General features: G+C 47.5%; 2 protein-coding genes and 1 pseudogene across 2 annotated transcripts; 2 read left to right on the top strand and 1 right to left on the bottom strand.

Annotated features, from left to right (window-relative positions):
• Window positions 1-31: 31 nt before the first annotated feature.
• On the top strand, window positions 32-5,236 carry LOC125513765 (uncharacterized). The gene is made up of 12 exons (XM_048678953.2): window positions 32-285; window positions 387-471; window positions 1,069-1,120; window positions 1,202-1,222; window positions 1,291-1,344; window positions 1,682-1,732; window positions 2,126-2,188; window positions 3,398-3,463; window positions 3,559-3,597; window positions 3,769-3,891; window positions 4,426-4,518; window positions 4,711-5,236. Exons 1-12 carry the CDS (start codon window positions 180-182, stop codon window positions 4,903-4,905), a joined length of 948 nt encoding a protein of 315 aa, XP_048534910.2. The 5' UTR covers window positions 32-179; the 3' UTR covers window positions 4,906-5,236.
• Window positions 5,237-9,963: 4,727 nt separating this feature from the next.
• LOC147991366 (uncharacterized) lies at window positions 9,964-11,176 on the bottom strand (annotated as a pseudogene).
• A 5,935-nt stretch (window positions 11,177-17,111) lies between these two features.
• LOC147991365 (secreted RxLR effector protein 161-like) lies at window positions 17,112-17,684 on the top strand. The gene has a single exon (XM_087538641.1). The coding sequence runs from the start codon at window positions 17,112-17,114 to the stop codon at window positions 17,682-17,684; it is 573 nt and encodes a 190-aa protein (XP_087394767.1).
• The last annotated feature ends 10,206 nt before the right edge of the window (window positions 17,685-27,890 follow it).

Raw genomic sequence — 27,890 nt, 5'->3', positions numbered from 1 at the left:
GCCCCGCGCAGCGAGTTCACCCACAACTGCCCTTCCTAGTCCTCCCACTTCTCCCCCCGCCCAGTTCACCATTTCTCCGCCGCGGCCGCACACTCCCCGCGGGCCGACGAGGGTGAGTCCGTGCGGGAGCGCTGCGAGAGAGTGCGAAGCCCTAACCCTCGATCCCCGACCGGAAGCCGATGGCCGCGCCGTCCCCCGCCGCGTCCCTCCTGCTGGTCCTCGTCGTCGCCGCCTCCGCGGCGCTCGCGCCGGTGGCCTCCGTGGTGCCCTTCATCGTCCTGCACGGTTAGGGTTCCGGGCTCCCCCATCCTCGTATCGATTCGGGGTCTGTTTGGCGTTAGGGTTTCGTCTTGAGGCTTTGGCTGGCTGGTTGTGCTCGGGCGCAGGGATCGGGGACCAGTGCGGGAACGACGGGATCGCCTCCTTCACCGATGAGCTCGCGGAGTGGTCGGGATCCAAGGGATACTGCATGTAATGGCGTCTCCCCTTCTCGCTTCCTCTTTTTCTCGCGGATTGTTTTTGTTGTCCGTGTGCGCGGTTATGTTGATTACAGCGCGTAGAAGTATTCTCTACCGTCATGCAGTTATGCTGATTATAGCTATAAGCAAATGTCGGTCTGTGAACCTTTGTGTTGGGCTTGCTGAATTGTACTCTGTCGAATTTTTTGTTTGGTGTGTTGTCTGCGTGTTAAGCAACGAATATGTACTGTTTGTGTGTGGATGTTGCGACATCCCACCTCCGATAATATGTGGTGTAAAACTTATGTGAGTTAAATCTTATGATCTGTGTTATATTATACAGCGTAAAATATTATTTTTGTTTCCATGTGAATGTCAATAAATATGGATTCCCAGATTAGTAATGTTAATCTAATTAGGCGTCTCTTGTCTGAATATCTGAGTGTAGCTTCAGAAATTAAGAGCCTGAGCAATCTATGTACCCAGCTTCTACCACGAGATATCGCCGCTAGCTCTCAGTGCCATTAATTTATTTGAATATTAATAATTTAGCTCACGGCAGTTGTTGTCGAGTTTATTGTTGGAATTTAAACATGTTCTTCCTGTACAGGGAAATTGGGAGAGGATCATGGGATTCTTGGTTAATGCCACTTCAAGATCAGGTTGGGTTTTTACTCTTTATTTTCTTTAACTAAATAAACCGTTCCTTGTAAAAGTTTCTAAGATCACAAGGTCATCTACAGGCAAATGTGGTTTGCAAGAAGGTGATACAGAATCTTCGGTACTGCTTTTCTGTATAGTATCCAGAGCCGTCATGGAATTGGTTTTCCAGGTAAAGGAAATGGAAGAACTTCGTGAAGGTTACAGCATAATTGGCCTTTCTCAGGTGTGTTCATGCTGATGTGCTATAATTGGGTTCAGGGCAAGAATACAGTGTCATAATGTGCATATATTTTTTGTGCTATACTTTTTAGTATTACTGTGCTTGTCGTTTCTGATTTTTATAATCCAAATGCCTTTCTGAAGCTAAGTAATTATGAAGTCTGGTGATGTCCAAATTAGTGCCAATTGACTACCCGTGAATTTGGGATGTTCTGTGATAAATTCTTACTGGCTCTTGATTTAGAGAGATTTTACCGATAGTTGCCATGTACTTTCACAAAAATCAGTTACTCTGAGTTAAAGAGTTCCCCTCCTGTGCTAAGCCATCTCTTACCTTTCAGGGGAACTTAATTGGGCGGGCAGTAATTGAGTACTGCGACGGTGGGCCACCGGTGAGCGAATTTATTTGCTTGCCTTTATGCAATAGTAACAGTGTAAAGCTCACCTAATTTGGTCCACTAAATAACAAAGTTAACATTTTGGCCAGCGCCCACACATGTTATGATGGTGATAGAAGATCATGATGATAGGAATACTGAAGAACATTTGTAATTTTGTTAAGTATATCCATCTATTGTATAACAAATGGTGATGCTTAATGTTTTGATTAGGTGCTTCACTTCATGAGTATGCGTATCAGTAGTGCTGTGAGACTTCTTTCAAAACATTATTTTTGTTACTCTGAGTGATGATTAGGGCTTTTCCTGTACTGTATCCCTTATAGTTTATATGATATTGTCTTCACTTCTTCTGGGGGAACTATATATCTTTATTTATTGTAACAGGTAAAGAATTTCATCTCAATTGGGGGTCCTCACGCTGGTACTGCTTCAGTGCCACTTTGTGGTGTAAGCTTACTCTGTCCTTTCCTAGTTATCTTTTATCAGTCTATTTAAAGAGTAAGCTTGCTTTGTGGTGTAAGCTTACCGATGGATTAATACTAGTAATAAACAAGCACTTACGACTTTCTAGATAGCTACTGACTACTGGTAGACACCTCATCCATTTGGATGGATTATTCTCTTTCATCCAAGATAGATGTTGATTTAGCTCCATGTAATAGAATATGCTAAAGTGCGATAAAAGCTAGTGCCAAGTTTTCCGCATAGTCCCCCCTCCCAGGAAAGAAATCTTCATTCAGTATACACATTCAATGGGAAAAGTTATTTGAAAAAAGAACGTAATGAACAGTATTTGCAAACCAGAACCTATGTTACTTGAATGCCATGAAATTTTGTTGGTCTACCTCATTTTTTTTTCTTAATCATGTGCGTGCTCACTTTTTATGATTTAGTCTTCCTTCTCCATGACTATCAAGTCTTAACATTTCGCTACAGTTGTCTAAATTGTCAATTTGCTGGTATAGATCTCAATGGAGCTACTTGCATGTAGAGTACAAGCAAACACTTCCTCTTTCACTTAATGCATGTAACCATCTGCACTTGTATCTGAGTGCACTAGATGTTTAATGTCATCTACCCTATTGGTTCATGTGAGTTACAAATTATGAAAAGATGAGGCAATGTTACCCCACAACAAGATCATTTTCTCATGGTATCAAATTGGCCAAAATTTATATTCCAATGCTGTAGAAGCAAAAGCAACCAAACCATTGTAGGTTAAGCTAGTTTGGCGTGAGTCACTAGAGCAAACAGCACTGTATATCCTCAATTCTTGGTCAACAGGTTAGCAATGGAATGAAAAGAAAATCTGTAGATTGTAAACTTATGTTGCTTTCACAGTGTCCCGCTGTTTTGTCTGTGTGTAGGAACATACATACCTCCAATCATTTTTGCATAAAGTATAATCATGTAAATCTTTCATTAATGTTGTTGCTGCTAAACTCATGTTTTCTAGTATTATACTCCCTCCGTCCCAAAATAAGTGTCGCAACTTTGTACTAACTTTAGTACAAAGTTGTACTAGAGTTGAGACACTTATTTCGGGACGGAGGGAGTATTTAGCTGTACAAGGAACTTGAATACTTTGGGTAATGATATTGATTTATACAGTTTCCACCTATTGTTACTGTCCTATTAAATATTTTCTCTTTGCAGTCTGGTTTTCTTTGCGTTCTTGTTGATGTGCTGATTCAACTGGAGATATATTCAAACTATGTGCAGGTTAGTATGTGGTGTCTGTTATTTGGTCACAGTTATCATTATTAGACATGACACATAATGTTTCTCTGAATAACTTGAGGTTGGTAAAATTACAGGCACATCTTGCCCCTAGCGGTTACCTAAAGATTCCCACTGTGAGTTCTTTATGCTATATTCGTACTTGCATATCCTGGCCATCAGGATCACTGTTTGAATTCAACCTATTTACTTGTACAGCTGTGTTCTGTGATCCTAAATGATACCTTCAATGAATACTTCTATCCTATGATCTGCTAAATGACAACCAATCTCCCTTTCTTTTTCAGGATATGACAGATTATTTGAAGGGTTGCAAATTTCTTCCGAAGCTTAATAATGAGATACCAAGTGAAAGAAACATTACATATAAAGAAAGATTTAGCAGCTTGGAGAACTTGGTACTGATCATGGTATGTTGAGCAAACATATACTATTCTTGTTTTGCCCACTTACACTCAAGGGTAGTCCCTACATTCCAAATTAATTGGAGCTCTAGCTTTGTCCCAAGTCAAACTTCTCTATATTGACCAAGTCTACAGAGAATGTGCTAATATCTAGACTAGGTCAAACACAGCAGTTTAACTTAGGACAGAGCTACAACTTAAATTTCATTTGTAAGAGAGGAAGTATGTGGTAGGGATCAGAGCAGAACTAGGTTCTTAGTCAATTTCATTTTTGTTATTTGATATTGGGCACTATTGTACCCCACTCGTTGTACTCTATAGGGAATAATCAGTAAATAAAACTGCTCTTGGTGATATTCAATATGCAAAACAAGAGTTGAACATATAATCAATACTCAACAATCATAGTACATGATATAACAAAATGGTAGCTCAAAAATCTACTGCCTCAGATTGCCCTCTTTGTCTTGTGCATTCCACATTGTGAGATACTTTGTCTGCTGAGGAGCTGACGCTTTGCCTTTCCAAACTGCTAAACAGTTTGAGGACGATGCAGTCCTGATACCTCGCGAAACGGCATGGTTTGGTTATTATCCTGATGGCGCCTTTAATCCAGTGCTTCCTCCTCAAGAGGTACTGTGCTTCTTCCAAATTGCATCGTTCTTTGTACCGAAAAGTACTTCATTATTCTTCGCATCGTATCAACTCCTTGAAAAGCAACTTCAGATTTGTAGTGCATAAATTGGGGGCCATAAGAAATTTCTGGCGATTTCGTATGGTTAATATCATTTGTGTCTGACTGCTAAGAAAATGCCTTGTGTGTAGACAAAGCTATATACCGAAGACTGGATCGGCTTGAGGACTTTGGATGAGGCTGGGCGTGTTAAGTTTGTGTCGGTGCCCGGAGGTCACCTCCGCATATCAAGGAGCGACATGAAGAAGTACATAGTGCCTTATTTGACACCGTCATGTGGATCATCCAAGCAGAGTATTCGTCGAATCTTGTCATACCGAGGATAGGTAAACCACGCTTGCGGCTGTAATTGTGCTTGTTCTGGGTCTTTATAAGCCCAACCCATGTCTCTCTGCATTATTACCTTATAAATACATTGGCGAAACAGACTGGAACCATAACGTTGCTGTGTTCGGGGTAAATAGACTAGCGAGGTTGCAGCAATGGTCTCATCTTTCGGTCATCATGGAGTCAGTTTGAGCAAATGTTGTGACTGGTAGTTTGATCCTAGCATGTGGTCCAGCTACCGTGGAAACGGAATATCATAACATCAGTTCTGTACGTAAATAATAACATAAGAAATATATGGTGGAAACATTGTTTTCTGAACCTTTTCTATGCAAATGTCGTTCCTACATCCCCGTCTATTTTTCCAATCTCAAAGGAATCTTAACTCATTTTTAAGGCGGCTGCTACAAATCAGCCGGATGATTTTTCTAGAAAATCATCCGGGTAGCTAGCCGTCCGATCTGGGGCTGGTTGTCGTTTGATTTCACCAGCAGCTCGAGTCTTCCTCTCTTGTCATCCGGTTCAATTTGACACCCCCGCATGGGCCGCGTCTCTGACATTCCGTTGCGGCAACGAGGCCGTGCTACTGCATGTGCACTCGCTGAGACGCGAGCAAGAGCATCTCCCTCAACTCCGGTGGCCGCCACTGACGTGCTGCGTTGCAACATCACTAGTGATTGAGCAGCTCCATGGCAGCCCCACGCAGTAGCTTCATGGCAGCGTTGTGCAGCACCCGGCGCCGCTCCATTACAACACCGCCGCCCGACGCTGCTCCATTGCAGCGCCGGCGAAGCTTCAATGGCCCACGCTGTGCTTCATTGAAACTTCGATGGGCTTCAATGCAACTCCGGCGGCGCTTCCTTGCAGCCACGCATGCTTCACTGCAACTCCGACGGTCCCGCCGATACTTCATCGCAACTCCGGCGAGCCCCCATGTGCTTCACCAGTTGTTGCAACCCGTCGGCTAGCCTGTAGCAGCACACCGTCGGGGCCGCCACGCTTCACTGCAGCTCCGGCGGCCCTCTCGCTGCTTCATTGCAACGCCGGCGAGCCCCCCTGCTTCATCCGCTACACGCAGCTCCCGCCGGCCATGGCAGCAGCTTCGCCCTAGCCTAGCCTACAGCGGCGCGAGGTGAGCGGAGACAGCCATATGCAGCCGCGGTGCAACGACAGTAGGTGACGGCGGTTTGTAGCAGCGGTGCAGCAACGCGAGGTGATGGCGGCGCCGGTCTACAGCGACAGCGCTGGCGCTGGTGTGTGGTGCCGTGTGCTGGAGGAAGAAGAAAAAGGAAGAAAGGAATGAGCGGCTCAACGCAACTGAGGAAGAGATAAGGTAGGGAGAGAAATAAGCGGCGTGTGGGGCTCATCGGACGCGTGGCGCACGTTGGAGACGGCTTACGCAGGGAAAAAATCATCCGGTTTATTTAGATATTTTCCCATTTTTAAAGTTGTAGAGATAGAGATAGAGGTATATCTCTCTCTCAAAAAAAAGAGAGAGATAGAGATAGAGCTAGAATTAACACGTGATGATTAGGTAATGTCAGTTTGCTAATGACGGTTGGTTGTGAGATACTACGTCGGCTGATTCCTAACAGTACCGTCCGGAAAACAGACAGGAACGGTCGTGCTGGATCGAGAGACTTGTTGGGGACAGATAGGTATTGGATTTCCGTCCGAACGATCGGGCAGAGTTAGATCTGGTTTCCTTTTTTTTTAATGATCGCCAGGCTTAGTATATATATACTCCTGTGTACAGACGCTGGTATTACGTAGTACTCCTGTAACCGATTGCAGATCACGGAAGACCATGGCCAGCCGCTCGTCCCCGACGGAATCCATCACGGAGCTGTTCGCGATCCCCGGCTACTCGAAGCTGGCGCTGATGCCCCCCGGAACCCGGTCCACTTTGGTCCGGACCTTTCGCTTCCGCAGCCGCGTCTGGCACGTCACGGTTAGTCCGTCTGTTTTCAACAAGGGAGTGCCCATGTACGTCGATGTCATCGTTTTAGCGGTCACCGGAGACTCTCCCTCGGGCATCACCGTCTCCATAGAAATCCTAGACGACAGCTGGGAGCGCACCGTGTTCCACGAGGAGGAGACACTTAGCGGTGGCAACTGGTTCATGCACTTGGGGGTCAAGATGACTGCGCTAGAGGAGGCGTCTTGCATCCACAATGACAACATCCCTGTGAGGTGCACCCTCACGTACGCGAAGAAGCAAAAGAGAGGGCAGCGGCAAACAACAACTAGTTCCAAATGGTGGCACCGGCTTAGAAACATCATCTTTTGCGGCAGCAAACAGCAAGTGGGTCCAAATGGTGGCACCAGCTTAGAAAAAGGTTGTCTATAAATTCAGTAGCGCAAATGAGCAACTTTGACCTTAAGACGAGCTTCTCCTCTATTAACATGGGCGCCTTTTTTTTTTTGTGGGGCATTTACATGGGCGACTCTTTTTTTTTTTTTTCAAATTTGTGTTGATAGCTTACCAAGATGACCACTTCGTATTTACATGGGCGACTCAATGGCTTAAATCCGTAATCAAGTTTATGGGCAGCACTCTGCGCCGGCGCACCGGCCGAAAGTTTCGGCCGGTCTGGCCAGATCCGTACGATCTACACGGGCAACCGTTAGATCTCTCTCTCCCGTCTTCTCCAGCACCCATCGTCAACCTCCCGCACAGGGGAAAAGGAGAAGGAAGGAGAGCGCCGCCCCCGCACCCGACAGCGAGCTGCACCACTAGCCTTCCCGCGCTGTGCTTGCAACCTCGTCGCCGTCCGTCGTGTTCTTTGCAGCTCCTCGCCATGGCGGGTCGCCGCTTCGACATCACGTCTATGTAGCACTGGCCAACAACGGTTGCACCTCGCCACCCCCATGGTTGCAACACCAGGTGCGCGCCCAGGCGCCCTCGCCGACAGGCGCATGCCGGTCGCATCAGCGCTGTATCCCTGGTCGCCACTTCCATCTATCGCCATTGAAGCAAAAAAACTCACCAGTGGAAGCTTTGCAGGTTGCCGGTTGCAACAAAATCAGAGCTACGGGGGTTGGTTGAAGCAAAATCGACAAACGCTTCCAGCAAAATTGAACACCTGTTCCAGCTTTTGTTTGGTCGGTTGTAACATTTTACAGCGTCGTCGGCGAGGGTGTCAAGAGCTCCGGTAGGCGGTTGAAACAAAATCGAAAAACGCTTCCAGCAAACATGAATGCCCGTTCCAGCTTTTGTTTTCGCTGGTTGCAACATTTTACACTTGAAAACATCTTGTTGTAGCAAAAGTCAGGCGCCATCGCCGCTGGCGACGCTCGCCGTCGTCCTGGTTGCAACAAAATCGAGCGTCGGTGCTAGCTTCCTCAAGACCAGTTGCAGCAAAAATGCAGCATCGTTGTCGGCGGAGGAGCGGGGTGGGGGGGGGGGGACGGAGCGCGGGGAGGCGGCGGTGGAGGAACGCAGCTTGGCAGCGGCGAACAGAGGGTGAGCTCGCGGCATTGAGGTGAAAAGGGGGAGATTAGATCGGGGGAGGAGGAAGGATGGTTACATGGGCCCACAAAAAAGAAGGTGCGGCCCACTATGCTCGCGCTGGGCGCGTGATGAGGCGTGCGACCGGCCGAAGCTTCGGCCGGTGCACCGTTTGGAAACGTTTCCCCAAATTTATGCGGGTGAATGAATGAAAATCTCGTTGCTATCTAATTATGACTTCTTTACTGAAATATTAGAAGTATTTCATCTTATAAAGATTGATACCATAGAGAAGATATCTCCAAAGTATTTTATTATAAGTTTTAGTTACAAGAATTACTATGTAATTTTTTGGATCCTACTAGATTCAAAGCGTTAAACTTTTATCTTCTGAAAAAAAGAGATCAAAGAGCATCTCATATCTGGTACTTCCTTTGTAACTAAATACTACTCCCTTCGTTTCATAATATAAGAACGTTTTTGACACTACACTAGTGTAAAAAAACGTTCTTATATTATGGGACATAGGGAGTATATAAGATATTTTTTACCTAAAAATATAAGATACTTTTGCAGTTTAATTTTTAATAGTACTTTCTACTTTTAGTGATCAAAACGCTTTTATATTTTTCAATTTTACTAAAGCACATCTAGATATGCCATAAGTATTGCACATCTAAGTCATATGTCATTGATCTTATATTGAGATTCGTGTGAATATTTTTTTCTTTTTCTCTTTATATTTGATTCACTCACTTAGATGTGCAATAACTAAAGCATATCTAGATGTATTCTAGACACATCCTATATATTTTTACAGAGGAGGTATCTACTGAGAGAAATAGTAGAAACAGTTCAAACGAAGGACAACAAAACATATAAGCAACCTATAAAAGTAAGAATGAGGATCCGGTAGCTGTCGGGCACGTTGCCCCATTATTTAGGTTATTTCTGATTTTCTTTTTGGAACAAGGTTATTTCTGATGCTCATTATGCTACGATGGTGGGCTAAGCTCTTCGTTTGATAAGATCTCAACATTAGTATAAGCAACGCTAATTACCAAGAGCCGGCGCCGGTGTGTGAGCGCCAGGGAACGGCTGCCTGTTCCAGCGGCTCTTCTTGTTATTCAGCATTATTTCTGTTAGGAAACTTGGGTCTTAGATGGAACAAGTCATTGGTCCATTATAGACCAAGTCTCTTCACTTAACTTTAAAGTGGGCATTTAGAGGATTACTAATAGAACCCTCAAACCCTTAATTTCTTAAAGCAGTTTTAAGGGTTAAGAAGTGTTACTTTTTGACACTTTTAAGTGTTAAAAACAAGGGCAAATATTAGAACCCTCAAACCCAACCCTTAAACTGCTTTAAGGATTGGATTTGAGGGTTCTAGTCTTTGCCTCAACCCCAACCTTTAAATCTATCATTTGACATCTCACAATTTATGACAACAAAAACACAATCAACTTCCAAACAAACTACCAAATGACAATCATTGATGCATCGTTTAATAGTTTACATCACAAAATCATCATCTTCCTCCTCTCATCGGCACCATCACCAAAAAGTTGCACCTCGGCGCCATCTCCTTGACCACATGCGGGCTCCATCAAGCATCTCCATGGGCACCGGTGGAGTCGTACACACCGCCATCGCCACAACTACTCATCGGAGTGTCACCTCGAAAAGTAGAGGACGCAACACGGAATATCCTCTTCCTCTCCGCGATGTCCTCCTTGTAGTCCTTCCACCATTGCAATTGGTCTTGATCCATGTCCTTCTTGGACATCATCATGTGCTCTTTCTCTTCCACCATGAGTTCTTTCCATACCTTTGCCTCTTTGAGCTTGATCATCCTCTCCTCCAACTCAGCCTTGTGCTTTGCTTCTTCACGCTTTGCTTCAACTTGTGCAAGCTTGACCTCTTTCTTCTTCTCGGTGATAAGAAGCTTCGTCTCCAATGTCTTCGTTGTCAATTCCTATCTTGCCTTCATCATGTGGTCCATCTTCTCCCTTACGCTTGACGCCTCTTCTTTCATCTTCACCCTTAGCTTGCCCTTCTTGGTTCCCTCGGGCTTGCCCAAGTTCATCTCCTCCTCATCTTCACTATCATCCATCCTAAGCATTGCCGACTTCTTGGGTGCGGTCTCTTGATCCCTCAACTTCCACTTGTCAAAGGTTTGAAGAATTGTCCAAGCATGCTTAAATGGGAATGGCTTGCCCTTGGAAGTGGCCATCTCCTTGTACCTCATGCCGGCAATTGTCTCCTATCAACCACACATAAATCACATAAGAACCCACCAATAGCATAGTACACACACATAATCAAAATAGTGAAGAAATATGTACTCACATAGTCACTCTCCATGGTTCCACTAGGTGGTGCATCCCTCACTTGGTCCATGGCCACACTCCAACGAGGACAAGCGGGCTTCATCAACTCCCACCGGCCTTGAAGCGACCGGTAAGTGGAGAGATGAACCCACTATTCTTCGGCTTGATCCTACAATAGGTGTCCTCGATCCTTTGCCAATACCGTTTACCGGTTTGATTGGTGCCGGTGGTTGCATCCATTCCCACAGCTGCCCAAGCACGAACCAAGAGGATATCTTCCGCCTCGGTGTAGTTTGTCGACCGCACGTGTGGGCGGGAAGCGGCGCTGAATGCCTCCTCCCCTATCTCGGCCACCTCGTCCTCGTCATCACCTTCATCCTCCTCATCTTCCTCTAAGTCGTCACCAACCCTAAAGGGTTCGAGAGGCGGAGCCCCGAGGTCCACCTCCACGTTTTGGAGGAGGTCCATGAACGAGGATGGGGTTGCCATTTTCTCGAACACCTCGTGCGCGGCGGGAGGAGGTTCGGCCACGGCGACGAAAGGAGGTTCGGCGATGGAGGCGGGCGGGGGCGCGGGCTTCTTCCGCACCGCGGACTTCTTCCGCGGCATCTTCACGGCCAGGGCGACCTTGGATGGCGCCTTCGGCCGGCTCTTCTTGGTGGCCGGGGCGGGAGTCGGGGAGGCGGCGGGGGCAGGCGCCGGGGCGGTGAAGGTGGCCGGGGCGGGAGCCGGGGAGGCGGGAGGAGGAGGTGCGAGGCCCGCCCGCCGCCGCTTGGCCCCGACGTGGGTCGCCCCCACCACGTCGGCCACGGTCGGGCGGGCGAGGCGGGCGGGGCGGGCGCGGCGAGCGCGACGGGCGGGGGCGCGGCAGCGGCGGGGCCCTACATGGCCGGCGCGGCAGGAGGCGACGGGAGGAGGAGGAAGTTTCCTCCCGCGCGAGGAAGGAGGAGGAGTGCGGGTTGGGGGGAGATTTCCCACTCAACCCCTACTTCTACAGGTTGCAAACTGGTTTGAGGGTTGGACCTCTAAATTTTTTTACGGGTTTGAGGGTTTAGAGGTTCTAGTCTACGGCTTTTTTCCGGCGAAAACTGTAAAAAATCGGTTATTTTTAGGGGTTTGAGGGTTTGAGGGCTCTACTAGACTTGCTCTTATCCCTCCACCCCCTAGTTATATAAAGAGGAGAGCACCCTGTGTATGTATAGTTGATGATGATTAATAAATAAAGACTCCCCTCTACATCTCTGTGTCCATTTACTTTCTGTACCTGTGTGTGATCGACTACGACGCTCGCTCCCGCTCCGCAACCTTGGACCAGACTCGCCGACAGGAGTTGCGGAACACGTTATCAGCACGCTTCGCTCCTCCAACTCTCCATCAAGCCTGCGTCTCGAGCAGGCTTTCGTCGATCTCGCGGAGGTATGGATCCGAAATTTGTTCGCAAAAATGGATTCCTCTCGTTACTGCTATTCCGTTTTTGCGATTAGTTTATTTTTCGGATAAATTTACCTATGGTGTGGATTTTTCTCCCAAGAACCGGGCTGACGAATACGTCGCCGACCAATGTCGATGTTCTTGGATCAAGAGAAACTTGTTGACTGCACTATAGGGAGCCGGTACAAATCGTGACCCGGATGGTCACGGTACCGCCGCAAAAGCACCAGATGTGCCATGCGCCGTCGGAGTTCCGGATGAACGCTGTGAAGATCCACATCCCGAGGCCGGTGTCCAGATGACGCCATGCCAAGCCGTCGACGGCTTCGTCCTGGCCATGCTGGCCGTGACCCCACTGGTCGCGCGCGTCGCGCCGTATCCTGCTGACGCCGCGACCGTCCCGGTGGCCGGCTCGTCGCCGCCGCGCCCTGCTGGCGCGTGCTTGCGTGCAGCCCGCCTCGATGGCCGCCGCCCGCGCATCGCTGCCGACGCCGCGTTGTGTGGCCGTGGCCGCCCCAGTCGCGGTCGTCGCCGTCGCGTGGCGTGGCCGCCGCAGCCGCGCTGGTACGCCCGCCTGCCACGATTCGCGCCATCCACGGCCAGCTGCCGTCGCCGGGGCTCGAGCCGCCGCACGCGCCGCCCTTGCCGGCCACCGCAGCCACCAGGACGTCGCTGCACATGCGCGTCCGCCCTCCTGATGCAGCTCGCTACCACAAACGCACCGCCGTCGCCACGCCTGGCCTTGCCGGCTGCAGGTCGCCGCCACCGCGAGTGCGCGCACTGGCCGCTCCGGGCCGCGCCCGGTATGCGCACTGGCCGCACCAGGCCCGGCATGCGTGCCTGCGTGCGAGCCGCCGCCGCTCGGGCGCTAGGAAACCCTAGCGACGCCCCACTGCTGGGCAGTGCCGTGAGCAGGCCGGCCCAGTGGGCTGCCGTGGCCCAGGCCGCGTCAGCGTGGGACTGGGTTCCTCCATAAAAAGAGAGAGAGAGAGAGGAAGGGGCCGGCTGCTGCGCACTATACGGGCCAACGACCCATTGTTTTTGGCCTGTAGCCGAACCGGACCGAGTCGGACTGCACGCCTGCGCGGGGTTCTTTGCATTTTAGCCCCTGCAGTTTTCTATTTTTATGCGCATTATATTCCTGCTGTAATATTTCGCGTAGAAGCCCCTCGAACTGTCTGTTTTCGCTGAAAAATGTGTATTTGGGCTTAAAAATGTCTCGGGAATTCGACTTTTGTGCTAGTTTTCACAGGCTAGATGTGCTTAACACGCTATCTTTTGTAACATGATATTATTGTATGATGTCACTGCTGTAGATTGATTGTTTAGCACTCTTAATCATTTAGTAAGTCATATAATAGCATGTTTTAAATATCGGAATGTCATTTTGATGAATAAAATGTATCATCATCGCTTTTATGTCGTGGATTACCTGATGTAACCACTTGCTTATTGTTGATGACCGGAATCAATAAACCGAGAGATCATCAAGTTGGCCCATAAGGGATTCTACTACCCCACCGAGCATTCGACGTGGAGATCATCCTCGGGTCCGCGTGACCCTAGAGGGCGATAGGCTCATGGACCGAGATGGTCTTTGCCACTCCTAGGGTGAATGCGCGGACAATGTATGGGCTAGGGTACCCCACCTTGTCATTCAACGTGGAGGTTGTCCTCGAGTCTGTATGACTTAGGGCGATAGACTTGGAGACCCAGATGGTCGCCGCCACTCCTAGGGTGAATGCCCGGTTGCTGCACTTTCTTCAACTCCACCTCCGTGGCACCCTACAAAATGTGTACATGACAGACTGAAGTGCCCTAGTCTTTTAGATCACTCTCAAAAGGGTGGTTCGAGAGGCTGGAGCACATTGTTTGTCCCCATGGAGAGGAATAGAACCATTGTTGCGCAACCGCTTGGGGGTGTCTACATTGTCTAGGGGGAGCACCATAGGCTCCTACGACAACGCCTTATAGGTGCCCACAGTAGAGCCATTGGCGTCCCCCTTCCATGACACACGAACTTGATGGTGATGTTATCCTGGCAAAAGCTCTCCTATGTGGAGATGCTTAGCCGCCTCGACATCTCGACTAGAGAAAATGGCCCCCTCATTTACTCTCTTGGTCTCCCATTTGTTTATAATTCCCTAGATTAAACTGATACATTTATCTCCGGTGGGTTGTACTCTATCAGAGCAAAAACCTTATTCATCATTTGGCGTTTGGATGATGTTGCATTCATCCATTTATTCCTTCATTTAATTATGATAGCTTGTTATGTTCTGAAATATGTGCACTTATTATTTAGGTAGCTTCTTCCTCGCTACATTATATTGGTTTGATGTCATATTTTAGAACACGTGTGGCACCTGAGTAGAGGAAATGTGCCTAGTTGATTGCAGTACAATTAATACCATTTTACGAGTAACTCGGTGTTATGAGTCTATTAAAAATCTCTGGGAATATTTGTGACAATCGCCTGCTGCGGTTCAAACATATTCAGCTCCAGATGAGCCACCTTCATACTTCCTAAGGGGACAACTGTGTTCATTAATGATGCATTGTTGTACTCGGAGTTGACTCATAATCTTTTGAGCTTTAAAGATATCCGCGCTAATTGTTTCACATTGAGACCGACGATGACTATGACCAAGTGTGTATACTCATCATCGAGCGGGATGAAAATGGTAAACATGATATCGAAAGGCTTCCTCCATTTGACACAGGGCTATACTACACTAAGATAGTAGCACCGCCCGTGTACACTACCCTTAAGACCGTCTTTAGAAGCTCTGAACTCTTCTGCCTCTGGCACGATAGGTTAGGCCACCCCGGACTTAGGATGAGAAATATAATCACCAACTCGCATGGCCATAATGTTAATGTGAAGAACTTCCCGAATCCCAATGATTTCATGTGCTCCGCATGCGCTAAGGGGAAGTTAGTCATTAGGCCATCGCCCCTCAAGGTGAGGGATGAAATCCCCGCGTTCTTGGAGCGTATCCAAGGGGACATATGCGGTCCAATTCAGCCCCTCACGGGGCCGTTTCGGTACTTCAGGGTGCTCATTGATGCTTACTCTAAATGGTCCAATGTTTGCCTGCTGTCAACACGGAACCACGCCTTTGCAAAGCTGATCTCTCAGATCATACAAATGAGGAATAATTTCCCTAATTATCGTATAAAGTCTATTTGAATGGACAACGCCGGAGAATTTACTTCAAAGGCGTTCAATGATTATTGCATGGTAATGGGAATCAAAGTTGAGCACTCGGTACCGCATGTTCATACACAAAATGGACTTGCCGAGGCATTAATTAAAAGAATTAAATTCATTGCTCGACCGCTCCTTTAGGGTTGTAATTTACCAACTACATGTTGGGGCACGCAGTATTACACGCGGCCAATCTCATCAACTTTCGACCGTCGGCCTACAACATCCACTCTCATGTTCAGCTTGCGCAAGGGTCGGCACCGAAAATTTCCCACCTTCATAGGTTCGGTTGCCAGGTATATGTACCAATACCACCACCTTAGCGATCGGCGATGGGCCCGCTCCGTAAGTCGGGGATATACGTTGGTTATGAGACTATGTCCATAATCAGGTATCTAGACCCCATGATAGGTGACTGTCACACGGCTCGTTTTGCTGATTGCATTTTTGACGAGGATTTTTTTCCTGACTTTAGGGGGAGAGAATCAACCCCTTGATGCTAAAAGTCGAGAAATCACATGGCATGCCACGGGAATCCACGCTCATGACCCACGCACTGCTGAGACTGAGAGAGAAGTCCAAAAGATAATAGATTTGCAGTCTTTAGCAAATCAACTACCTCACCACTTTAGTGACTTAAAGACTGTGACAAAATCACATGTGCATGCGCGCAATGCACCGGAAAAGGTTGAAATACCGAAGAAAAATGATGGTATACCCGCTCCCGTCCAAAGGCCTAAAAGGACGAGAGATCCGGCTTCTCAAATCCCAAGTACTCGAGGACGCCCGACGAAAAAGGATAAGAGAGATTTATTACAGCCTGTCGCCAAAGTACCCCAAAGTGAAACGGGGAGCCAGTCGAGACCTGGCACAAGTACAGAAAATTCAGTGCACGAAATTCCGGACTTAAACTTTCCCATAGGGGAAACACCCAGCGGAGATGTGTGCGCACACGTCGGCGCGGGAAATCTAAAGGACCTTGCTCCCATAATGGGAAATTTGGTAGAGCAAGTGTTTGCACCAGATGCGCTCCATGACAAAATGGCCATAAATTATATTTATACGGGGGAGTCCCTGAACCGAGCAACAGTGATTGTCGACATTAACTTTGCTACGAAAATTGCCTCAATCATAGATCTTGAACCTGAGCCTAACACGCTCGCCGATTGCAAGAAAAGGTCGGATTGGAAAGATTGGTAGAAGGCAAGTACTGCCGAATTATTATCTCTCAACAAAAGGAAGGTGTTCGGACCAGTTTGTCAAACTCCTCCCCACATTCGCCCTGTTGGCCATAGGTGGGTTTTTGTTCGAAAGAGAGATGAAAATAATAAGGTAGTACGGTACAAAGCAAGGCTCGTCGCTCAAGGGTTCACTCAACGACCAGGTGTCGATTTTGAGGAGACTTATTCCCCGGTCATGGATGGAGTTACCTTTAGATACTTGATCTCGATGGCAGTAAACATGGTCTTGAAAATGAAACTAATGGATGGTGTCACTGCTTACCTGTATGGTAACTTGGATTCGAACATATACATGAAGGTTCCATAAGGTATCCCTGTTCCGAACCATGATAGAGCAAACAGGGGTCTATACATTGTTCAACTTCAAAAGGCACTGTACGGACTCAGACAGTCTGGTAGAATACGGTACAATCGCTTAAGTGATTTCCTTCATGAGAAGGGCTACACGAGCAATAAAGATTGCCCATGTGTTTTTATACGGTGATCCCAAGATGGATTCTATATAATCTCGGTGTACGTGGACGATTTAAACATAATCGGTATGCCTGAGGATATTGAGGAAGCGAGTTCCTACCTGATGTTGGAATTCGAGATGAAGGATTTGGGTAAAACCAAGTTCTGTCTAGGTCTGCAACTTGAACATTCCCTTGATGGGATTCTAGTGCACCAGTCGGCCTACACCCAGAAGGTGTTGGAGAGATTTGGATTTGATAAGGCATATCCTTCTAAGACCCCGATGGTCGGAAGATCTTTACAGCCAGACAAGGACCCGTTCAGGCCAAAGAAAGAGGGGGAGGAAACTCTGGGACCAGAGGTTCCTTACCTGAGTGCAGCTGGAGCACTCATGTACCTCGCAAATTGTACACGGCCAGACATTGCGTTCACCGTCAGTTTTCTTGCTCGGTACAGTTCTGAACCTACCAAGAGGCATTGGAAATGTGTTAAGGACGTCTTCCATTACCTGCAAGGGACCAAAGATCTTGGCCTGTTTTATAAAAGAAATCAAGACCTATCTATTATAGGCTATGCCGATGCTGGGTACCTATCGGACCCGCATGATTGCAAATCGCAGACTGGATATGTTTTTCTTTGTGATGGAACTGCGTTTTCCTAGAAATCGTCCAAGCAAACACTTGTGTCGACTTCCATGAACCACTCGGAAATCAGGCACTATTCGAAGCGTCAAAAGAGTGTGTATCGCTTCGGCGGATGATCGGCCACATTCAGCAAACGTGTGGGCTGAACACCGTACAAACCCCTAGATAATGCTCCTTGTGTTGCACAAGTCCAGATGTGTTATGTGAAGAGTAATCCCATGAATAATATTAACCCTAAGTTCTTCTATGCACATGAGCTGCAGAAGATGAACGAGGTGAGAATCTTGCATACTAAGTCCTGTGACAATCTTGCTGATTTGTTCACTAAATCATTACCAATGCCATCCTTCGAGAGATGTGCATGTGAAATCGGTATGATGAGACTTAGGGAGATGCAAGGTTCAGGGGGAGAAACTTCACAAACTCATCGTTAAAATCTCGGTCCCGATGATCGAGTACTCAACTCGACGGTTGAGTGGATTGTACTCTTTTCCCTCGAGTGAGTTTTCCTGATGTTTCTCACACGAGGTTTTTGACGAGGCAATTCGTGCAATGCAACAATGTATACTTGTGATAGCCTGGCTTATTAGGGATGATAGACTACTCATATCAATAAGGAATTCCTTTTTTTCCGGAAGCCCATTCTGAAATAACTCCAAAGTTAAGAGTGCTCAGCTTGGAGTAGTTTCAGAATGGGTGACCGACCGGGAAGTTGCTCCCAGGTGCGCACGAGTGTAACACCCTCGATGCGACTATAGCTCCCACGTGTCGAGGCACGACTTAGAGACATAATCGCATTGAAGGCATATGTCACAAGTTAGGAAATCTTCACAACATCCCATGTAATATAGATAATAAAAGGGGAGGTAACATAGTTGGCTTACACTCGCCACATCAATCAAGTACATAAATAACATTACATCATCCAAACACTCATGGCCCGACTACGGTGCCAAAATAAAAGATAACCCAACATGCGACACGGTCCCGATCACCCCCAACTGGGCACCACTACTGATCATCAGGAAAGGAAACATAGTATCGTTGTGAGTCCTCGTCGAACTCCCACTTGAGCTCGAGCGCGTCACCTGGAGCGGAATCATCAGGCCCTGCATCTGGTGAAATAGTAATCTGTGAGCCATAGGGACTCAGCAATCTCGCACCCTCGCGATCAAGACTATTTAAGCTTAATAGGTATGGCAAGGTAAATATGTTTGGAGGTGCAGCAAGCGACTAGCATATATGGTGTCTAATCCTGTTCGCAAAAGAGAGCGAGAAGAGGAGGCAAAGCGCGAACGCATAACTACAGAGGGCAAACCTGCGGCACGCATTACTCCAACACCGTGTCCACTTCCCGGACTCCGCCGAGAAGAGGCCATCACGGTAACTCACACTGTTGATTCATTTTAATTAAGTTAAGGTTCAAGTTATCTACAACCGGACATTAACAAATTCCCATCTGCCCATAACCGCGGGCACGGCTTTCGAAAGTTCAAATCCCTGCAGGGGAGTCCCAACTTAGCCCATGACAAGCTCTCACGGTCAACGAAGGAATATACCTCCTCCCGAGACATTCCGATCAGACTCGGTACCTCGGTTCTTCAAGACACTTCGACAGGTTAAAACTAATCCAGCAACACCGCCCGAATGTGCCGACAAATCCTGATAGGATCTGCACATATCTCTTTCTCAGGGCACACTCAGATTGTCCTAGGTACGGGTAGGCCAGCCCAGAGTTGCCCCTGGTGGCCACCGGCAGCTGACAGGTGGACCAACACTCAGAGGAGCACTGGCCCGGGGAGGGGGGGGGGGTTTAAAATAAGATGACCCTCGGGCTCCGGAAACCCAAGGGAAAAAGAGGCTAGGTGGCAAATGGTAAAACCAAGGTTGGGCATTGCTGGAAAAGCTTTAATCAAGGCGAACTATCAAGGGGTTCCCATTATAACCCAACCGCGTAAGGAACGCAAAAATCCGGGAACATAACACCGATATGACGGAAACTAGGGCGGCAAGAGTGGAACAAAACACTAGGCGAGAGGCCGAGCCTTCCACCCTTTACCAAGTGTATAGATGCATTAAGATAACAAGATAATATAATGATATCCCAACAAGTAAATAAATGTTGCAACAAGGAACGGTCTCCAATCTTCACCTGCAACTAGCAACGCTATAAGAGGGGCTGAGCAAAGCGGTAACGTAGCCAAACAACGGTTTGCTAGGACATGGTGGGTTAGAGGTTTGACATGGCAATTTGGGAGGCTTGAAAGCAAGTGTAGGCATCGTAGCATGGCATAGCAAAAGAGCGAGCATCTAGCAAAGCAAAGATAGTAGTGATTTCGAGGGTATGATCATCTTGCCTGCAAAGTTGTCAGAGTTGACTGGATCCTCGAAAGCAAACTCAACGGGCTCCTCGTTAGCGAACTCGTCTCCCGGCTCTACCCAAACAAGACAAACAAGCAAACGGAACACAATCAACCACGTGCAAAGCTCAAACAATATGGTGCAAAGATGGTATGCTATGCGGGATGCGATGCGGGATGCATATGCAAGATTTGACAAGGGATGCAAGAACGTGGCCTCAACTTAGAAATACAAGTGTTCCACTAGAAAGATGAGATGAAATCGCTTGAAAACGATATAAAGAACGCCGGAATCGGAGTTACGGTTTGGAAATGGCAAGCGATTCAAATATGACACCGGTCTGCGATTTACAGCAAGTAGCCATCTAAATGCAATGAGCTAAACATGCTACAGCACTCAAACATGGCATAAAAATACATGGCAGGGATGCATTCAAGATACTTAACAAAAGTCTAGCACTGAGCTACGGCCAAATCATCTATTAACAGGTTCAAACAAGCATGGGGAAAATGCATATGGTAAACAGATTTCAGACTTAGTGAAATTAACACTTGTCTGGAATTTCAGATCAGATAGCACTCTTCGGAGCAACAAAACTACCTGCTACAGGACCTGAACATGGCAAAGTAAAGCATGTCATGGAGCTACTCAAAGAGCTTAACAAAAGTCCCTTAGTAACCTTGAGCCAAAAGGGATTAGAAAATACAATTGCAAGCATGTGAACATGTCAAAAACATAATCAGTTCTCAGACTTAGTGAAAACTGGAACATGCTGAAAACATATATCAAGTAGGCATGTTTACGAGCTCGATGCACTCACCAGAGAGCAATTCATGACCATCTAAGCATACACCCATCAAGAATACACAAAATGCAAGCTAGACATGGCAAGAACAATAGCATAGCATGCACGGATCAACTACAACATCCTCGGCAAAATCGCTAACAAGTAGACAATCTGCCCAGATTCACGAAGTAGCAAAAGTAAAGCTTGATTGACTCAAGCTAGGGTGCTCCATAATTGCAAACAAAGACATGGATGGATAGAGCACTACAAGATTAACAAAACATCCTTACTGATCATCCTCAAAAGAGGCACGGATCACTAGGAAACAACATGAACATATGGCCATATGAGATAAACAGCTCAAGGACTTAGTGGAAATGCTAAGTCCCTGAAATCAGCTTTACCAAGTGCCTCACTTTGCAAGCTTGTGCTAGTCACCACACACATCACAAAAATACATGGGTTGCACCTCTGGAAAGAAGGCAAAACCCTTAACAAAACATATGCAGAGCTCATGGGCATATCATGCACACAAAAAATCATGGCAAAAAATGACAAATATCTAAATGGAGTAGCAGATCTGACAATTATCTCAAGTAGCACTCTTCTAATAGCATTTCGGGCATCAATATGAACTCAAATGAAAATGATGCAATGGAATGAAATGATGTACTCTCTGAGACGAACATTTTGATATGCTATATGCCAAAAACGGAGCTACGGATGCAGCGATATAGCATGATGAAAAATGCAAATTATTAGGGTTTCGGGGACGGAAAGTCAACCGAGACGGGATCCGGATCCAGATCTGGGTCGGGAACGCGGTTACTGTAGCAGCTCGAGGTCTCACCGAAAATGGAGGTCCGCCGGAATCCTGTTCGCCGGAGGGAGGGGTTCGCCGGAGAGGGGACTTGCCGGGGCACCGATGGGTGGCAGGGAGACGTGCGCGGGCCCGGGCGCGGCGCCGGCGTTGGGCGGCGGGTCGCCGGAGCCGGAGCGACAAGGAGGCGCGGCGGGCTTGCTCCGGCCGGCGACGAAGGCTGCGACCGGCGCGGATCCCACGGCGGCGCGGCGTGCCGGAGTGGAGGAGGACGAAGGCGGGCGGCGGCGATCCGGATGGGCCTCGGGGGCCAGATGCGGGCCTCCTGGGCCGGAGCGGCGGCAGCGAGGTATGGTGACACGTGTCACTCACCGATTGGTGCGGGCGCGGCGGCGCGACTTCGGACGTGTCCGGCCGGACAGAAAAATGTCCGCCGGCGCGCGAGGTAGGTGGATCTAGGGTTAGGGACGAGGTGAACCGCGAATTTCGGGAGGGTGGTGTATATATAGGCATAGAGGGAGCTAGGAGAGTCCAAATGAGGTGCGGTTTTCGGCCACGCGATCGTGAACGAACGCTCTAGATGATGGAGAGGGTTTTGGTGGGTTTTGGGCCAAAATGGAGGGGTGTTGGGCTGCAACACACACGAGGCCTTTTCGGTCCCTCGGTTAACCGTTGGAGTATCAAACGAAGTCCAAATGATACGAAACTTGACAGGCGGTCTACCGGTAGTAAACCAAGGCCGCTTGGCAAGCCTCGGTCCAATCCGGAAATTTTTAATCCCCACACATGAAAGAAAGGTAGAAATGACCACCGGAGGAGAACGAAGCGCCGGAATGCAAAACGGACAACGGGGAAAATGCTCGAATGCATGAGATGAACACGTATGCAATTGCAATGCACATGATGACATGATATGAGATGCATGACAACGATAACAACACATGGAGACAAAGACCTGAACCCGAGAAAATAAAATAACTTAAGGCCGGAAACGGCAAGAGTTGGAGTACAAATTGGGTAAATCATATCCGGGGTGTTACAACACTCCACCACTACGAAAGGATCTTGTCCCGAGATCTAGGACTGAAAGAACGCCGGGTACTCAGAACGGAGGTGATCCTCGCGTTCCCAGGTAGCTTCACGGTCGGAATGGTGTGACCACTTGACTTTGAGGAATTTGATTGACTTGTTGCGAGTCTTGCGTTCAGTCTCTTCAAGAATAGCCACAGGGTGCTCACGATAGGAGAGATCTTCTTGGAGCTCAATGTCCTCGAAGTTGACGGTGCGGTCAGGAGTCTTGAAGCATTTTCGGAGCTGAGAGACATGAAACATGTCATGAACATTTGCAAAGTTTGAAGGAAGCTCGAGCGGATAGGCGAGATCGCCTCTCTTGCTGACAATCTTGAAAGGTCCCACGTATCTAGGGGCAAGCTTCCCTTTGATACCGAAGCGACGAGTACCTTTCATAGGAGAGACGCGGAGGTAAACATGATCTCCGATCTCGAAAGCCAAATCACGGTGCTTACTATCATAGTAGCTCTTCTGGCGGGATTGGGCTGCTTTGAGGTTATCTCGAATGACTTTGCACATTTCCTCTGCCTCTGTGATTAAGTCATTACCCAAAAGCTGACGTTCACCGGTTTCAGACCAGTTGAGAGGGGTATGGCACTTCCTGCCATACAGAATTTCAAATGGGGCCTTGCCCAAACTTGCTTGAAAACTGTTGTTGTAGGAGAATTCAGCATAAGGAAGACAATCCTCCCACTTCATGCCAAAGGAGATCACACAAGCCCTGAGCATATCTTCAAGAATCTGGTTGACACGCTCGACTTGACCGCTAGTTTGAGGATGGAAAGCTGTGCTGAAGCGGATGTTGGTGCCCATGGCCTTCTAAAAAGAATCCCAAAACTTGGAGGTAAAGATGCTTCCACGGTCTGAAGAGATCACTTGTGGAATACCGTGCAGAGAGACAATTCGAGAGGTATAGAGTTCTGCCAATTGAGCTGCAGTGATTGACTCTTTGATAGGCAGAAAGTGAGCCACTTTGGTGAGTTTGTCGATGACAACGAATATAGCATCATTGCCACGCTTGGACTTTGGAAACCCAGTCACGAAGTCCATTTCAATGTGGTCAAACTTCCATTCTGGAATGGTAAGAGGTTGGAGGAGACCAGCTGGCCTTTGGTATTCTGCCTTCACTCTTCTGCAGACATCACATTCATTCACGAATTGAGAAATCTCGCGCTTCATTCGAGTCCACCAATAAGCCTGCTTGAGGTCCTGATACATCTTCGTGCTCCCAGGGTGGATGGAGAGGAGAGAATTGTGAGCCTCGTTAATGATCACTTTATGAGGTTCACCTTTGGGCACAACAATACGATCCTCGAAGAAAAGAGTATCCTTGTCATCAAGGCGGTAGCACTTGTACTTGGGTTGACTCTTGGCAATCCCAATCTTCACCTTTTTCACCATAGCATCAAGAAGCTGAGCTTGGCGAATCTGGTCTTCCAAGGTAGGAGAGACTTGAAGGTTGGCGAGGAAACCTTGAGGAACAACTTGCAGATTAAGTTTGCGGAAAGCTTCACAAAGCTCGGGTTGATAAGGCTTGAGAATCAGACTGTTGCAATAAGCCTTCCTGCTCAATGCGTCAGCAATCACATTGGCCTTGCCTGGAGTATACTCGATACTCGGATTATACTCTTGAATCATTTTGACCCATCGAGTTTGCCTGAGGTTGAGATTAGGCTGAGTGAAGATGTACTTGAGACTCTTGTGATCAGTGAAAATGTCCATTTTTCTTCCCAATAAGAGATGTCTCCAAGTCAAAAGAGCATGCACAACTGCCGCCAACTCGAGATCATGAGTGGGGTAGTTCTTCTCATTGCGCTTCAACTGGCGAGAGGTATAAGCAACAACTTTCTTCTCTTGCATCAACACTGCGCCAAGACCTTGGAGAGAGGCATTACAAAAGACCTCGTACGGCTTGGATTCATCAGGCAGAGTGAGAACTGGAGCAGTGATCAACTTCTCTTTCAAAGTGTTGAAAGCAATGTCACACTCCGGAGACCAAACGTACTTGACGTGCTTCTGGAGAAGATTTGAGAGAGGCTTCGCGATCTTAGAAAAGTTTTCAACGAATCTTCGACAATAGCTTGCGAGACCGAGGAAGCTACGGAGTTGCTTCACGTTCTGAGGAGGTTCCCAATTCACAATTGCAGACACCTTCTCAGGATTCACGGCAATGCCCTTGGCAGAGATGATATGACCAAGATAAAGAACCTCATCGAGCCAAACTTTGCACTTGGAGAACTTGGCGTAGAACTGGTGTTCCCTCAGCTTGTCGAGTACCAAACGCAAGTGCTTGGCATGATCTTCCTTGTTCTTCGAGAAAACCAGAATGTCGTCGAGATAGACCAAAACGAAGTCATTGGTGTAGGCGTTGAAGATGAAGTTCATCATGCGAGAGAAAGTTGGAGGAGCGTTGACGATGCCAAAAGACATGACAGTGTACTCATATGACCCATAGCTTGTCCTGAAAGCCGTCTTGGAAATATCTTGCTCACGGATTCGAATCTGATGATAACCCATACGGAGATCAAGCTTGGAGAATACTTGAGCACCTTTGAGTTGTTCGAACAGCTCATTGATGTTGGGAAGTGGGTATTTGTTCTTGATGGTCTTCTTGTTCAATGGACGGTAATAAACACAAAGTTGGTCCGTTCCATCCTTCTTCTTCACAAAAAGAACACCACAACCCCACGGAGAAGAACTAGGTCGGATGAGACCCATACGCTCTTGAATATCGAGTTGCTTCTTCAGCTCCTTCAACTCTTTAGGTCCGAGCTTGTAAGGACGCTTGCACACAGGTTTCGTGCCGGGCTCAAGATCAATAACGAATTCAACTGGCCGGTGCGGAGGCATTCCTGGAAGCTCTTCTGGAAAGACGTCTTGATATTCGCAAACGACTGGAATCTGCGAGATAGCATCCAGTTCACCCTTCTCATTGAGAGAAAACAGACGGATGGTATCATCACGAACGGCATAGACAATTACATCCTCAGACGAATGAGTCAATTGAATCTGCCTGGCAGCACAATCAAGATGCGCCTTGTGCTTAGAAAGCCAATCCATCCCGAGAATAAGATCAATATCCGAGTCACCAAGAACCGTTGGAGAAGCCAGAAACTTGTAGTCACCCAAGGTGATAGTAACATCCGGCACGATGGAGTTAGCATGCATGCATCTACCGGGAGAGACAACTGCTAACGGACTAGGCAAAACTTGCGAAACCAATTCATGCCTAGATGTAAACGGTCTCGAGATGAAACAATGCGATGCACCAGTGTCAAAAAGAACTTTAGCTGGAATATCATTAATAGGAAGGTTACCCATGATGACATCTGACGAATCCTCTGCCTGAGCTGCGTTCATCAAGTTGACCTTGGCGTGCTTGGGGTTATGCTTGACCACAACTGTACTTGCCGATCTGACAGGAGGAGGAGGAGGAAGACGCCTCTGGTTGAGACACTTGTTGGCATAGTGACCCTTCTGTTGGCACTTGTTGCACGTGACCTCTGAAAGCGGACGGTGATACGGAGCACTCGATCTTGGAGCTTGAGACGAAGTCTTGTTCTGAAAGCCAGGGTTGGGTGGGTGGGAAGATCCACTGCCACCTTTGCTCTTCTGCTGATACGGCTAACGGAACGGAGGAGGAGGAAGCCAATACTTTTGCTACTTGGCCACTTGAGTAGAGGAAGAAGGAGTAGTGTCTCTGACTCGCTTCTTGGAAGCATCACACCTCAGTTGAGCGGCCTCTTGCTTCAATGCCATGTTGTAGAACTCATCGTATCTCAAGGGCTCAAAGAGAACAAGAGCTAGCTGGATTTCTTCTCTGAGACCACCCCTGAACTGGTATATCATGCTCTTCTCATCAGGTACGTCCTGCTTGGCAAAGCGGGCGAGCTTCTGGAACAACTTGTTGTAGTCATAGACAGACAAAGAGCCTTGCTTCAGGTTGCGGAATTCCTCACGCTTGCTTTCAACCACGCTCTGAGGGATATGGTGAGCTCCGAAATCTTGACGGAATTCATCCCAGGTAATAACACATCCACCTCTGGAATCCTTGTACTGCTGGAACCATTCTGCAGCTTGATCTTTGAGTTGGAAGGAAGCGAACTTGACAAAGTCCTCAGGCCTGATGTTACTGCACTCGAAATGCTTGCACAGATCCACGAGCCAATCGTCAGCATCGGTTGCCTCAACACAATTGCTGAAAGTCTTTGGCCCGTTAGCAAGGAACTGGTTGAGTGTAGCAAAGTGATTCTGATTGTTGCCTTGGTTGCCTTGATTGCGCTCTTGGAGAATTTGCATGATCAACTGTGTGTTTGCATTGGTTGCAGCCATCACAGCTTGCCATGCCTCTGGAGGAGGTGGAGGTGGTGGCGGATCTTGATTCTGATTCTGATTGGTGCTCTTATCGGGAGCCATCCTGAAGAGGTTGACCACCGTTAGCACATGGACAGATAAATGAAGCTGAATCCAACGGAATGAAAATTGCAACATAAAGTCTTCACATCCGAACAAAATGAACGAATGCATTCCTCTTGAAATGGTCACATATCCATAAATTGAGAAGCCACGTAGAATTTAGGTAGAGAAATAAATCAATAAGGTACGGATCAAGAACGAATACTCGGTAAGAAATCCCAATCTCAAACCAAATATCCGTGGAAGAAGAACTAGAGCTACGAGAATTCCCACCTATGAAACTCCCGAACCTTTCCGGTTATGCAATCAGGTGTTGGGGATACAGGGGAAGCATAGTATCTCACCCAAATCTAGCAAATCCTACATCCAGCTGTATCCATCCTTCAACACATAACCGAGAAAAACTTCGGAAACCATCTACCTCAACCTTTGAAAAGCATCCGTTATACAAGTTATGGCGATACTCCCGAACTCCCGCCCCAGTACTGGGTGGCGTCGAGGTTATCTCACCAACGAACTGCATAAAAGAGATTTTTGATGTCGGCGTACTAAACTCAGGTATTCCAGAACTGCAACGATAAAATTATGACGACAACACCTCAGAGCTCAACTCCCCGGGACACTTCCACAAAACCCGTGACAGGAGGCACCAAGACAATGTTCTCGTCATAAAACCATCAGAACGATTCCAAGATACCCGCGTGATCCTAAAAAAAATTAGTGAAATTTAAGAAGAGAAGAGTCAAAACTCTACGTCAGGATGCCTTA

The sequence above is a fragment of the Triticum urartu genome, chromosome 1A (assembly GCF_056163025.1).
Source record: "Triticum urartu cultivar PI428250 chromosome 1A, HENAU_Tu73, whole genome shotgun sequence".
In the NCBI taxonomy this organism is placed as follows: domain Eukaryota; kingdom Viridiplantae; phylum Streptophyta; class Magnoliopsida; order Poales; family Poaceae; genus Triticum; species Triticum urartu.
This window is presented reverse-complemented; position numbering and strand designations above follow the sequence as displayed.

Excerpts from the sequence above, each read along its gene's own strand:
- LOC125513765 (XM_048678953.2), top strand. The coding sequence starts at position 180 with ATGGCCGCGCCGTCCCCCGCCGCGTCCCTCCTGCTGGTCCTCGTCGTC. Across the intron at positions 1,223-1,290 it reads CAAATGTGGTTTGCAAGAAG|GTAAAGGAAATGGAAGAACT; the intron begins GTGATACAGAAT and ends TTGGTTTTCCAG. Across the intron at positions 3,598-3,768 it reads GTTACCTAAAGATTCCCACT|GATATGACAGATTATTTGAA; the intron begins GTGAGTTCTTTA and ends TTTCTTTTTCAG.
- LOC147991365 (XM_087538641.1), top strand. The coding sequence starts at position 17,112 with ATGCCTGAGGATATTGAGGAAGCGAGTTCCTACCTGATGTTGGAATTC.